This window comes from Bombina bombina, chromosome 9 (genome assembly GCF_027579735.1).
Source record: "Bombina bombina isolate aBomBom1 chromosome 9, aBomBom1.pri, whole genome shotgun sequence".
In the NCBI taxonomy this organism is placed as follows: Eukaryota; Metazoa; Chordata; class Amphibia; order Anura; family Bombinatoridae; genus Bombina; species Bombina bombina.
Window position 1 is genome coordinate 104674805 of NC_069507.1, and position 14441 is coordinate 104689245.

General features: G+C 42.0%; 1 protein-coding gene across 2 annotated transcripts in view; it reads left to right on the top strand.

Annotated features, from left to right (window-relative positions):
* Positions 1 to 1416: 1416 nt before the first annotated feature.
* LOC128640004 (uncharacterized) overlaps positions 1417 to 14441 on the top strand; it is a 114340-nt gene continuing 101315 nt past the window's right edge. For both annotated transcript variants that reach the window (XM_053692298.1, XM_053692299.1), the window contains exon 1: positions 1417 to 2114. In XM_053692298.1, coding sequence (XP_053548273.1) covers positions 1549 to 2114 — 566 coding nt within the window. In that variant the 5' untranslated portion in view covers positions 1417 to 1548. The remainder of the gene's footprint in view (positions 2115 to 14441) is intronic.

A 14441-nucleotide genomic window follows, 5' to 3' on the forward strand; every position in this document is an offset into this window, starting at 1 on the left:
GACTTCCGTTGAAGTCAAGATAATCTTTGTTAATAAATATGACCATTGACATGGTCTTAAAACCCAGCTATATGTGTTGTGTGTTTATTTCTTAGAATAAGTAGTTATTTAAGTGGTTTTGTAAGGGGTTGGAACTACCAAATACAGCATCAGCCCGTAGGGGAATGAAAGGTAGCAGAGTCTCCTGTAATGGAGTTAAGGGATGAGCTGACAGGCTAGTGAAAATCCCAGTGCAGTATAGTAGCAACAATGTTGCAAAGTGAGGGGAGGTCTTAGGCTTACCACATATAAGGGAAGTTCTGGAACAATCTGGCCTCTTCCACCTGGGATTTTCAAGAAGAAAGTTTCCCTCCCTCCCAGCCCCATTGTTATTGGTTATTGGTTAACTCAACGTTCATGGCGTCATTCAGGAAGATGGCTTTCCGGATGGGTTGCTGGTCCTTAGATGCAAAAGGCAGGGATGGGGTTAGTTGACCTAGTCTTGGTAAGACCTTAGCTGTAATTTTACTTGCTTCCTGGATGAGCATTGCTGCAGGGCTTTGCCATACCAGTGCCTTAGAGGTTGAAGCGCATCATAACAAACACTTATCTCCTAGTGGCGGGAGGTCGTAGCCATCAACAATCGAGGGCGGAGTCTGCAGAGGTGACAGTCGGGCTAATGGGCGGGGGTGATGTCCTCAGGTCTGCTGGCTGAAGATCCTTTAGGACGTCCGTGCCTATTAGATGGAATGGGGTGGGGCCACATTTGCGCCCCACCCTTGGCATTTGCAATTCCACAACATCTGGCTGCGACCTCTTGTCATATGGAGCTAATAGTATCATTTTACTAGGCCTCGAATGCCGCCACAGGTTAAATATTTAAAGTGACTTCCGTTGAAGTCAAGTTAATCTTTGTTAATAAATATGATCATTGACATGGTCTTAAAACCCAGCTATATGTGTTGTGTGTTTATTTCTTAGAATAAGTAGTTATTTAAGTGGTTTTGTAAGGGGTTGGAACTACCAAATACAGCATCAGCCCTTAAGTGTCTCTGTGCATGTCTCCATGTGTATTTCTGTGTTTGTGTGCCAACACAGTTTAGTCACGTACTTGACCAAAAATATGTTTCTATCTGAAAATGACAGTACTTCATCTATGTGCATTTTTGACCAGTATGTCCCTTTAATAAGCTATACATGGATTTTGAAAAAGGTTTTTTGATATAGTGCCATACAAGAGATTATAGTAGACACTGTATGCCAGCACTAGAATTACCATGGGATCAAAGCAAATTTGACATTTTTTACAATTTTAAACCTCTTTCTGTGTTGAGTACATAGTTGGCAAATAATTAGCATTCTATCATTGCTACAGGAAGTGAATTCAAGGGGAGGGAGATAAAACAGGAAAAGTACTAATGCAGTCTTGCCAGAAATTTTTGGCAGCTAATCATATCAAGTTTATTGCAGAAAATCAGTCTGTCTCTGTAAACAAGCAGATAACACATTGTTCCAGGACTTGATGTCTCTCCATGAATTGAACTACAACAATATTACAACAAAATAAAGATGGATACACAGCATGGAACAGTTACAAGTCAATATCATCCAGAAGAGCAAAGTAATTTTCACTGCGTAGCCAGCCTCAAACCACCACCAGAGCTCACGTTTGTGGGGAATTTGGAAGAAGTGTGGGGAACGTTTAAACAAAGGTTTACGCTGTATATGAAAGCCACAAACACCTCTTCACTCCCAGATGATCAGAAAGTAGCTTTGCTTTTAACTGTTGCTGGACCAGAGGCTTTAGACATTTATAACAGTTTTGAATTATCAGAAACTGATTGTGATAATTATGAGCTTGTTATGGAGAAATTTACAGCATACTGTGCTGCCAAGAAAAATGAAACTTTTGAACGTTTTTTGTTTAAATCAAGGGTACAGCAACCACATGAGACTGAGTTAGTCACTGACCGTGAGAGGCTTCTCAGTGACTGTGAACTGACACTGCAAAAAGCTATCTCAGTATGCCAGTCTGCTGAACAGACCAGAAAACAGATTGATGCAATGCATAAAGATAGCTCTCAGAAAGTGGTGAATGAAGCTAGGAAATTCCAGTCAGAAGAGACAAAAGAAAGGCAAGTGTTACCTCTATTAGACAGGAGACAAAGAAATATAGAAGCTTCTTTCTCTTAAAATCCTTTCTACCCCATGTATCAAACTTGAGGGCTCAGGCATCAAACATTAAGGGTCAGACAACATTACAAAACAATCACATATCAAAGCCATCCTTTTATAGTTTTATAAATGAGATGATCTACCTTTGTTTAGGAGTTTATATAGTACATGCTGTGCTGTTTATTTTTGGTGTTTAATATACTGTATATATCTTCCTTTTTCACACCCTCAGGTGTGGAGTTATGTTAAAGGACCAGTAAACACAGTAGATTTGCATAATCAACAAATGCAAGATAACAAGACAATACAATAGCATTTACTCTGAATTTCAAATGAGTAGTAGATTCTTTTCTAACACATTTTAAAGTTATATATATTTCCACTCCCCCTGTACCATGTGATAGCAATCAGCCAATCACAAATGCATATACGTATAGTCTGAGTTCTTGCACATGCTCAGTAGGGGCTGGTGACTCAAAAAAAGTGTAAATATAAAAGACTGTGCACATTTTTTTTAATGGAAGTAAATTGGAAAGTTGTTTAAAATTACATGCTGTATCTGAATCATGAAAATTTAATAAAGCCTGAGTGTCCCTCTTTCAGGTTTGGTTTTGTTTTCGCAGCTTTGTTTTCGCAGCAGGTTAACATGAGATAATTTAAACTTTTTATTGCAGAGAAAAACAGTCAGAGGAGAAGAAATGTGTTCATATGTTCTTAAAGTGACAGGCACACACACACACTCTTTAAAGGGACAACACCCCATGCAGACAGTTTTAATGGTACAAGTGAGTACAGCCTTAAAGGTGCAATCACACTTAGCACACAGGCTTTAAGCGCATCCAAAAAAAGGAACAGATCGCCACATGCCCAAATACACAGCCTTAAAGGGACAACTTATACCACATGCACACAATCTTAAAAGTTACAGTACATATACACACAATGCACATAGTCAGACAGATCACACTACACATATGCTTACATACACAGTGTACACAACCGTAAAGAAATAGCGCAAACCGCACAGTCACACAAAGCACTCTCAGAACGTTTTAAAAAGATAGATCACAGTGTGCACACACACAATGTAGACAGTCTTAATGGGACAGCACATCTTATGAGTCTTAAAGGGACATGCACAACAAAGTCTTTAAAGTGATACCACATACACACAGTCTTAAAGAAACCGGCAGACACACACCCTTGCCTATGCAAGAACTGTTGTGCATTATTTGACCCTTTTGCTGCTGAGGTATTTTCACATCTCTGTGCATAATTGCCAATGTGAAATTATTTCCAGGGACACTTTGCACAAGAGCCATGCCGATTTATGGTTTGCATATCTCCGCCTACTCCAGTCCATCCCAAAACAAGCACATAAAATATTAATAGTATAACTTAGCCTTACGAGTAATTTCATGTTTCATGTCATTTTTAAATTCATGTATATTATCAAATTGACTTTGTTTTCATTGGTACCATTTGTTGAAAAGAATATCTACATATCCTCAGCAGAAACAATAAACTATTGGGAGCTAGCTGTTAATTGGTGGCTACACATATTTGTTCTTTTTCATTGGTTTACCAGATGTGCATAGTTTCCAACATTTGAAAAACGCTTTGGGACACTTTGTGCAAAGCCATCAGGTTTATGGGCATACTGGCCACACCCATTTATGGTTCCCATATCTCCACGCACTGTGTTGCATGACAAAACTGATTGCATAAAATATGCACTCTGTCAGGACTATATATTAAGTGATTATTACAAAATTACATATAAGCACTGAGAAACGGTACTGTGAAAGTTATAGGCTCATTATAGTATGTGCTACTCTAGGCACAGATAATTCAGCTGCCTGGCTTTCGATTATATACCATATATACCCCACATTAATGTCTCACAACTGAAGGAAGCAGTTTTATAGCTAATTGGGGTAATTAAATGTAATTACAGTCTGGCAGGAAGGCGTTAATAGGTGTTCAGTTGTGAGACATTCATTTGGGGTATAACTGGTATATAATCAACAGGGAGGCAGCTGAGTTATCTGTGCCTGGAGCAGCACATACCATAATGAGCAACAGGCCTATACCTTTCATAGGGTAATTAAAGTAAATTTCTTGGGGGGGGGGGCTGCATTTGGTCACTGGCAGCCAACCAGGTAACTTACTGTTAATGATATATTACGTAAGTTTTCTACTCACTACGTCACCCACTCTATGCATATGCTTAGCCATTGTGAAACATTTTGTAATATTGTTTTTATTTTATACCATAACAAATTAAATAATCCTAAATACAGTAATAAATTAACAAAATTAAGTGCATAGCCATTAGAAACATAAACTAGGTTCTGGGGAAGGCAACAGCTGGATAGAAAAAGGAAGTTGTTGAACTGAGAGAGTGCTGTCATGGAAGGTCATAGCAGACCGGGAGATTTTTTTAATAATTATCATCTCTCCCTTCTTGCTCTATCTAGCTGTTGTCTTCCCCAGAACCCCTAGTTGATGTTTCAAACTGCTATGAACTTATTTCTGGACTCCCTCCTCTCTTCAATCTCTTTTTACCCTCTCCATTCTCTCTCAGGCCATATCTTCTCTTTACACTCTTACTTTACCCTCTTTCATATCTTTTTACTCTCTTTTTTTTTTCTCCATTCTCTTTTAATTCTACCTTTTTCTCCACTTCTTCTTTGCAAACTCTCCCTCTCTGCCCTATTTACCTTCTCAGAAGTAACAGTCTAAGCCCTAATGGGGTCCCTACAGCCCGGAGCAGCACATACCATAATGAGCAACAGGCCTATACCTTTCATAGGGTAATTAAAGTAAATTTCTTGGGGGGGGGGGGGGCTGCATTTGGTCACTGGCAGCCAACCAGGTAACTTACTGTTAATGATATATTACGTAAGTTTTCTACTCACTACGTCACCCACTCTATGCATATGTTTAGCCATTGTGAAACATTTTGTAATATTGTTTTTATTTTATACCATAACAAATTAAATAATCCTAAATACAGTAATAAATTAACAAAATTAAGTGCATAGCCATTAGAAACATAAACTAGGTTCTGGGGAAGGCAACAGCTGGATAGAAAAAGGAAGTTGTTGAACTGAGAGAGTGCTGTCATGGAAGGTCATAGCAGACCGGGAGATTTTTTTAATAATTATCATCTCTCCCTTCTTGCTCTATCCAGCTGTTGTCTTCCCCAGAACCCCTAGTTGATGTTTCAAACTGCTATGAACTTATTTCTGGACTCCCTCCTCTCTTCAATCTCTTTTTACCCTCTCCATTCTCTCTCAGGCCATATCTTCTCTTTACACTCTTACTTTACCCTCTTTCATATCTTTTCACTCTCTTTTTTTTTCTCCATTCTCTTTTAATTCTACCTTTTTCTCCACTTCTTCTTTGCAAACTCTCCCTCTCTGCCCTATTTACCTTCTCAGAAGTAACAGTCTAAGCCCTAATGGGGTCCCTACAGCACTAGAAGTATAACACATCCTTGCCCTTTGAAGGATATATAATATCCCTTTAGATAAAAGTTTTAGCAAACAGCCCAAAATGTGTGTTTATCAGTGCTGCAAAAGGAATGTACATTCTGCAAATACAATGTGCCAACTTTGCTACTTACAACGTATCACCAGACTTCAGACTCAACATTCAGTAATTTTCACTTGCCACTGCTAAATTTCCACTCGTCAATAGCTCGTGGAAATTTTGAGCCCTATATATAATGTAATTTGCATTTTGGAACTATATTAAAGGGTGCACATGTGGCAAATAATTATTTTAAAGGCTGCTATGTTACACAACATAATACATGTCAAAACATGCGTGTTTTGTTGTTGTTTGCATGCGTGTGACTGTGTGTGTGTGTGTGTGTGTATGTGTATATTTATAGGTATGTGTTTGTGTTTTGTGTATGTATGTGTATATCTGTGTCTTGTATATGTGTGTTTGTAGATGTGTGTGTGTATGTGTTTAGTGTATTTTTTGTGTGTATGCATGACGTGTTTGTGTGGGGGGGGGGGATATAATCATATCATAAAGGATAAACTAATTCAAATATAATAAAAAAATGAAAAAAAATGAGTGTCAATAAATAAGGAAGAAAACCCAAATATTTTCAGATTGCTTAAAATCTGTGTAAAATTGTTACATAACATTAGGAATGTAAATATCAACACTGACAGTCTGATACATTATGTCATGGATACCAGACCCCCCAGGCTTCCCCCCACCCCCCTACTCCTTTTATCATCATTTCAGGGCTTACGGGACCTCACAGATTTGTGATAACTGTTGTTTTTACTATGTGAACTTTGTCACATGACCTCTGACCGGGAAAACCCTGCTAGGCTGGCCAGACTCCTGGAACTGCCGGCTGGCCGCACCACAATGGATACCTCCCTAACCCCTCTCCGGCTGGCTGGACTCCTGAAACTCCCAGTCGGCCACTTCACGCTGGACACCCGCTAACTTTACCCCTGGTCGCTCCAGGGGCTCTTTGCCTCAGAGCTCTGCTCTTTTGGGGATTGGTAGCCAGCCCCTAGGGAGGACAAGAGGTGGGATGATTGCTGGAGGGGAGCTCCTTTAGGAACCAGGGTTTTTCGACACCCCTACACCCCTATTTTTACTGGGCTGTAACTCCATGGAAGTGCTGCCTCTCCCCCGGGATCACCCTGAAACCGCCACCTCTGGATCCTGGGACTCTGTAGGACTGTGGTCGGTGCCAGCCTGTCTGGAGGGGCGGTAATGGTGGGAGATTTGAGAGTCAGATAAGACCCTTTGTGTGTGTATATAAGGCAAGTGTGTTTCACAAAAAAATCAGTTCTTGTTTCACCTAAATACTAGTCTGTCTAGTTATTTGGGTGGGTTCCTGCTATAATCACTTTCTCTGCTACGTAGCGACCTGTTGTCAGGGTTAAGAAAGACCCTTTGGCAGAGCTACCCAGTTGGGGTAGCCGGAGTCTGTCACAGGGTGGGATCCTGAATACTGGTGATTTCTGGTATCAGGATGGGCTACTGGCAGTAATCACTTAACTGCTACACAGCTGCAGTTGGCAAGAAGGAAGCAGGACCCTTTTGGTGGAGCTACCCACTCGGGGTAGCCGGGGTATCCATCACATTGGTGGCAGTGGTTGGATCTGCTTCTGCCACACGGTTCCTGCTGACAGAGGAGCAGTGCCACAGTAGCCGGTAACTATGGAGGTCAGGCTCCTAGTTGGCCCAGCTAGATGGTCCTCATTCATATCAGGACCTGCTGGCACAGAGGGCCTTTTTCCACCAGCAACTTAGGAGGAAACAGAAACAGGACTGTGATGGAAAGGTTCTCCCCATGGATTAGAGGTACTGGGTCTGGGGGGACTTACGAGTGCCTCTACTGGGAGAGCAGGCCAGCAAGGATTGGCTATCTAACCTAGATGAATTGGTCCAGTTAGAGATGTGGGTGGAGGACGGCTACCGAGCCCTTCGATGGCACGCTATGCAAGCATGGCCTTGGCTGGAGGATGACACCCCCACAGAGGGCTTTGGCTTCTGCAGCCCTGGATTACTATTTGACAATATAAGGGGGGACCCAGACTTTGGGAGCTCGGCAAAACTGAGAGCGGAGGACATTGGCATTGCCCGAGAAAAGCTGCTGGATCTCTCAGGGGTACCCTGGTTGCAAGCCGATATGGATTATATATGTGGCCAGGAATGGGAGCTGGAAGTGGCATACAAGAGGCTGCTAGACCTCGTTTAGCAGCAGGATTCTGCATGGAGCTGGGGCGCAGCAATCTGGGATTCATGGAGGTTCGCCTGAGAGGAGTGGCAACAAGGAATAAGTGACCAGATCTACCTCCTTCCTTACTAACCTGTGTCACTAACTGTCTTTCTCACATCTCATCTTGGATGTCCTCTCACTACCTTAAGCTAAATCTCTCCAAAACTGAACTCCTTATTTTTCCCCCTTCTTCCAATGTCTCCACCCCCAAAATTTATTTAACTGGTGCATATGTTTAGCCATTGTGAAACATTTTGTAATATTGTTTTTATTTTATACCATAACAAATTAAATAATCCTACATACAGTAATAAATTAACAAAATTAAGTGCATAGCCGTTAGAAACATAAACTAGGTTCTGGGGAAGGCAACAGCTGGATAGAAAAAGGAAGTTGTTGAACTGAGAGAGTGCTGTCATGGAAGGTCATAGCAGACCGGGAGATTTTTTAATAATTATCATCTCTCCCTTCTTGCTCTATCCAGCTGTTGTCTTCCCCAGAACCCCTAGTTGATGTTTCAAACTGCTATGAACTTATTTCTGGACTCCCTCCTCTCTTCAATCTCTTTTTACCCTCTCCATTCTCTCTCAGGCCATATCTTCTCTTTACACTCTTACTTTACCCTCTTTCATATCTTTTCACTCTCTTTTTTTTTTCTCCATTCTCTTTTAATTCTACCTTTTTCTCCACTTCTTCTTTGCAAACTCTCCCTCTCTGCCCTATTTACCTTCTCAGAAGTAACAGTCTAAGCCCTAATGGGGTCCCTACAGCCCTAGAAGTATAACACATCCTTGCCCTTTGAAGGATATATAATATCCCTTTAGATAAAAGTTTTAGCACACAGCCCAAAATGTGTGTTTATCAGTGCTGCAAAAGGAATGTACATTCTGCAAATACAATGTGCCAACTTTGCTACTTACAACGTATCACCAGACTTCAGACTCAACATTCAGTAATTTTCACTTGCCACTGCTAAATTTCCACTCGTCAATAGCTCGTGGAAATTTTGAGCCCTATATATAATGTAATTTGCATTTTGGAACTATATTAAAGGGTGCACATGTGGCAAATAATTATTTTAAAGGCTGCTATGTTACACAACATAATACATGTCAAAACATGCGTGTTTTGTGTTGTTTGCATGCGTGTGACTGTGTGTGTGTGTGTGTGTGTGTATGTTTGTAGGTATGTGTTTGTGTTTTGTGTATGTATGTGTATATCTGTGTCTTGTATATGTGTGTTTGTAGATGTGTGTGTATATGTGTTTAGTGTATTTTTTGTGTGTATGCATGACGTGTTTGTGTGGGGGGGGATATAATCATATCATAAAGGATAAACTAATTCAAATATAATAAAAAAAGAAAAAAATGAGTGTCAATAAATAAGGAAGAAAACCCAAATATTTTCAGATTGCTTAAAATCTGTGTAAAATTGTTACATAACATTAGGAATGTAAATATCAACACTGACAGTCTCATACATTATGTCATGGATACCAGACCCCCCAGGCTTCCCCCCACCCCCCTACTCCTTTTATCATCATTTCAGGGCTTACGGGACCTCACAGATTTGTGATAACTGTTGTTTTTACTATGTGAACTTTGTCACATGACCTCTGACCGGGAAAACCCTGCTAGGCTGGCCAGACTCCTGGAACTGCCGGCTGGCCGCACCACAATTGATACCTGCCTAACCCCTCTCCGGCTGGCTGGACTCCTGAAACTCCCAGTCGGCCACTTCACGCTGGACACCCGCTAACTTTACCCCTGCTCGCTCCAGGGGCTCTTTGCCTCAGAGCTCTGCTCTTTTGGGGATTGGTAGCCAGCCCCTAGGGAGGACAAGAGGTGGGATGATTGCTGGAGGGGAGCTCCTTTAGGAACCAGGGTTTTTCGACACCCCTACACCCCTATTTTTACTGGGCTGTAACTCCATGGAAGTGCTGCCTCTCCCCCGGGATCACCCTGAAACCGCCACCTCTGGATCCTGGGCCTGTCTGGAGGGGCGGTAATGGTGGGAGATTTGAGAGTCAGATAAGACCCTTTGTGTGTGTATATAAGGCAAGTGTGTTTCACAAAAAAATCAGTTCTTGTTTCACCTAAATACTAGTCTGTCTAGTTATTTGGGTGGGTTCCTGCTATAATCACTTTCTCTGCTACGTAGCGACCTGTTGTCAGGGTTAAGAAAGACCCTTTGGCAGAGCTACCCAGTTGGGGTAGCCGGAGTCTGTCACAGGGTGGGATCCTGAATACTGGTGATTTCTGGTATCAGGATGGGCTACTGGCAGTAATCACTTAACTGCTACACAGCTGCAGTTGGCAAGAAGGAAGCAGGACCCTTTTGGTGGTAGCCGGGGTATCCATCACATTGGTGGCAGTGGTTGGATCTGCTTCTGCCACATGGTTCATGCTGACAGAGGAGCAGTGCCACAGTAGCCGGTAACTATGGAGGTCAGGCTCCTAGTTGGCCCAGCTAGATGGTCCTCATTCATATCAGGACCTGCTGGCACAGAGGGCCTTTTTCCGCCAGCAACTTAGGAGGAAACAGAAACAGGACTGTGACGGAAAGGTTCTCCCCATGGATTAGAGGTACTGGGTCTGGGGGGACTTACGAGTGCCTCTACTGGGAGAGCAGGCCAGCAAGGATTGGCTATCTAACCTAGATGAATTGGTCCAGTTAGAGATGTGGGTGGAGGACGGCTACCGAGCCCTTCGATGGCACGCTATGCAAGCATGGCCTTGGCTGGAGGATGACACCCCCACAGAGGGCTTTAGCTTCTGCAGCCCTGGATTACTATTTGACAATATAAGGGGGGACCCAGACTTTGGGAGCTCGGCAAAACTGAGAGCGGAGGACATTGGCATTGCCCGAGAAAAGCTGCTGGATCTCTCAGGGGTACCCTGGTTGCAAGCCGATATGGATTATATATGTGGCCAGGAATGGGAGCTGGAAGTGGCATACAAGAGGCTGCTAGACCTCGTTTAGCAGCAGGATTCTGCATGGAGCTGGGGCGCAGCAATCTGGGATTCATGGAGGTTCGCCTGAGAGGAGTGGCAACAAGGAATAAGTGACCAGATCTACCTCCTTCCTTACTAACCTGTGTCACTAACTGTCTTTCTCACATCTCATCTTGGATGTCCTCTCACTACCTTAAGCTAAATCTCTCCAAAACTGAACTCCTTATTTTTCCCCTTCTTCCAATGTCTCCACCCCCAAAATGTATTTAACTGTTGATAATTCCATCATTACCCCTACCCCGCATGCCCGATGTCTTGGGGTCACACTTGACTCAGATCTTTCCTTCACTCCTCACATTCAGTCCTTGGCTAATGCCTGCTGCTTCCACCTTAAAAACATCGCTAAAATTAGACATTTCCTTACACAAGATACAACCAATATTTTAATCCACTCTCTCATCCTTTCCCACCTCGACTACTGCAACTCCGTCCTCTCTGGTCTACCTAGCTGCCACATAGCTCCTTTACAATCCATTATGAATGCCTCTGCCAGGCTCCTCTTCCTTACACCTCGCTCTTCATCTGCTGCACCTTTCTGCCAATCCCTTCACTGGCTTTCTCTTGCCTCTAGGATTAAACATAAAATCCTCACTCTGACATATAAAGCTCTCACCTGCACTGCTCCCCCCTACATCTCAGAACTTGTCTCTAGATACTCTCCCTCCCGTCCCCTTCGATCAGCTCAGGATCTCCTCCTCTCTTGTTACTTCCTCACATTCCCATTTACAGGACTTCTCCCGACTGGCCCCCATCTTGTGGAATTCACTGCCTTGCTCCATAAGACTCTCCCCTAGTTTAAACAGCTTTAAGCACTCCCTAAAAACTCTACTATTCAGGGATGCATACAACCAACACTAACCTTTCCTAACTCCATTGCATTCACCTTGAACCCCTTAGAATGTAAGCCTATGGGCCCAGCTGTTTACACATCGCTTCATAAGAGCCAACTACAACAGTGAAACTCTCGGCAGGGCCCTCTACCCACTTGACTCCTACAAAAGCTATCCTGTACACCGACTATGTTTACAGCGCTGCGGAATCTGTTGGCGCTCTACAAAATCCTGATAATAATAATAATAAATCATCAGGGTGGTGCAGCCGCATGCCGGGTGTGTCGTTTCATTCACAGTGCGTTCAGTCTCAGCCGCCGTCAGAAACAGACTCAGTGCGTCTGTGCGGGCCGATTTAGGAATGGGGAGTGATGAGATAATATGATTGGCTTAGGGGCCGCTGAACTACCGCTGAAATAGATATTGACAATGCAGCGCAATTACAAGGGGGTAATGGTCACTAGACAAGTACACATTTATACACACTTTAATAAAACATACATTAACGTTCTCAAAAAAAATTTTAGTTCTAAACTACCTTGCGGCCTACCGGGCATTTGCCCAGCATGCCCGACGTCCAGTCCTAGCCTGGTTAAATTATGAACCCTTCACCATCTGTGTAACATGATATTGCACACTAGTTAAATAAAATGGTACACAGTCAGAAATTGGACAGAAATATTACTTCGGCATGAAAAACCTGCTAACATGATGAGATATTCTTTTTTTATATATGCTTTTTTGTAGGTATTTTATGAGGTAAAGATTATTTTTACAGTTAAAATTGTGTTTGACCCACATTTCATAGAAAACCTGAAAGTCAGATTCTGTAAGTATGCTGGAAAATGGCCAAAACAACTGCTTATTTCTCTTGATCAGGGCGAATTAGGGCTAGCTGTAAATGAGTTTGGACAGTGCTTTAACAATCTCTGTGTAGTAAGTAGAAGGCTCAGGCTATTTTGCAACTTAAGATGACAGAATTTAAAGTCCAACCTTTCAAGTATACAAAATAATGAATGTATGTGGCAGTTCTGCTTCATTTTTTTTTTTTTAATATTTTTTATTGAGGTTTACAGTACAAACATATAACAGAAATCGCCTGTGAACATCATAAATGAAAGATACAATGAAAATTGAGTAAATTATTCCAAAAATGATACAGTATGCAATAAGTAGGCTAATGAATCCTCGATTTTATGATAGATAGCGTAAATGACCGACCAGTTAGCAACCGACTCTCAGGCCATACGGCCTCTGAAGATATAATGAAGAAAACTGGTGGACAAATAAGTAGCTTTTTTTGTGAGCTTCAGGGTATAGGGCGGGAGGATATTCAGCAGATAAGCACCGCTAGTCAAACATGGGGGAGTGTGGGGTGTGGAGGGGCGGAGCCTTATAAAAGGACGACAAGAGGAATGTGAAGGGACCTCTAAGAGAGTTACTGGAAAGTTGGGGATAAATCAAAAAGTCAATATAAACTGATAAGAGTACATAAAACATGTGTCTAAGCAGCCCATCTATCTTAGTACATATATTAAATATATTAAACATATCTGAAACTTAGAATAAATGAGAGAACCATGACAAAACAGATAACATGGAACATAAGAATAGCATATCAGTTAGCCAACAGAAACAGATACCAGCAGGTCTAAAAAATAGAATTGTGTCTATATATAAAACCAGGTGTCGTATAGAGAGAATTTCTACAGATGGCTAGTTAGCTACTAGACATAAAAAGAAAATAATTACTGCATGGCAGCTGCTTAATAACAGGATAGAGACTCCACTGGGAATAAAGAGCATAGTGGGTAGTAGTTTGTAACAAGAGCTGAGGATAACCTTTAAAAGAGTACATGTATGTAGATCTAGTGCCAAGGGCATCGAAAGGGCTATTGTAAACATCTATGCTATAAATAAAGGTTGTTACATGATTGAAAAACAGAATCCCATGCTAGATGAAGTGGCTTTATAGTGGGCTGTTCTATAATCTCTAATCTGTAATATGAGTTACAGAGGAAAATATTGCAACTATCAGTATGTAACTAATACTATGCAAAAGTAACATGGAGGGAATTTGTGGAAAACTGTAATCAAATACTTGGTCCCAGTGATTCCTGTCTAGTAAGAGAGTATATGTGTATATATATATATATATATATATATATATACCACACTATGGCCTAGATTTGGAGTTCGGCGGTAAAAGGGCTGTTAACGCTCCGCGGGCTTTTTTCTGGCCGCACCATAAATTTAACTCTGGTATCGAGAGTTTAAACAAATGCTGCGTTAGGCTCCAAAAAAGGAGCGTAGAGCATTTTTACCGCAAATGCAACTCTCGATACCAGAGTTGCTTACGGACGCGGCCGGCCTCAAAAACGTGCTCGTGCACGATTCTCCCATAGGAAACAATGGGGCTGTTTGAGCTGAAAAAAAACCTAACACCTGCAAAAAAGCAGCGTTCAGCTCCTAACGCAGCCCCATTGTTTCCTATGGGGAAACACTTCCTACGTCTGCACCTAACACTCTAACATGTACCCCGAGTCTAAACACCCCTAGCCTTACACTTATTAACCCCTAATCTGCCGCCCCCGCTATAGCTGACCCCTGCATATTATTTTTAACCCCTAATCTGCCGCTCCGTAAACCGCCGCAACCTACGTTATCCCTATGTAC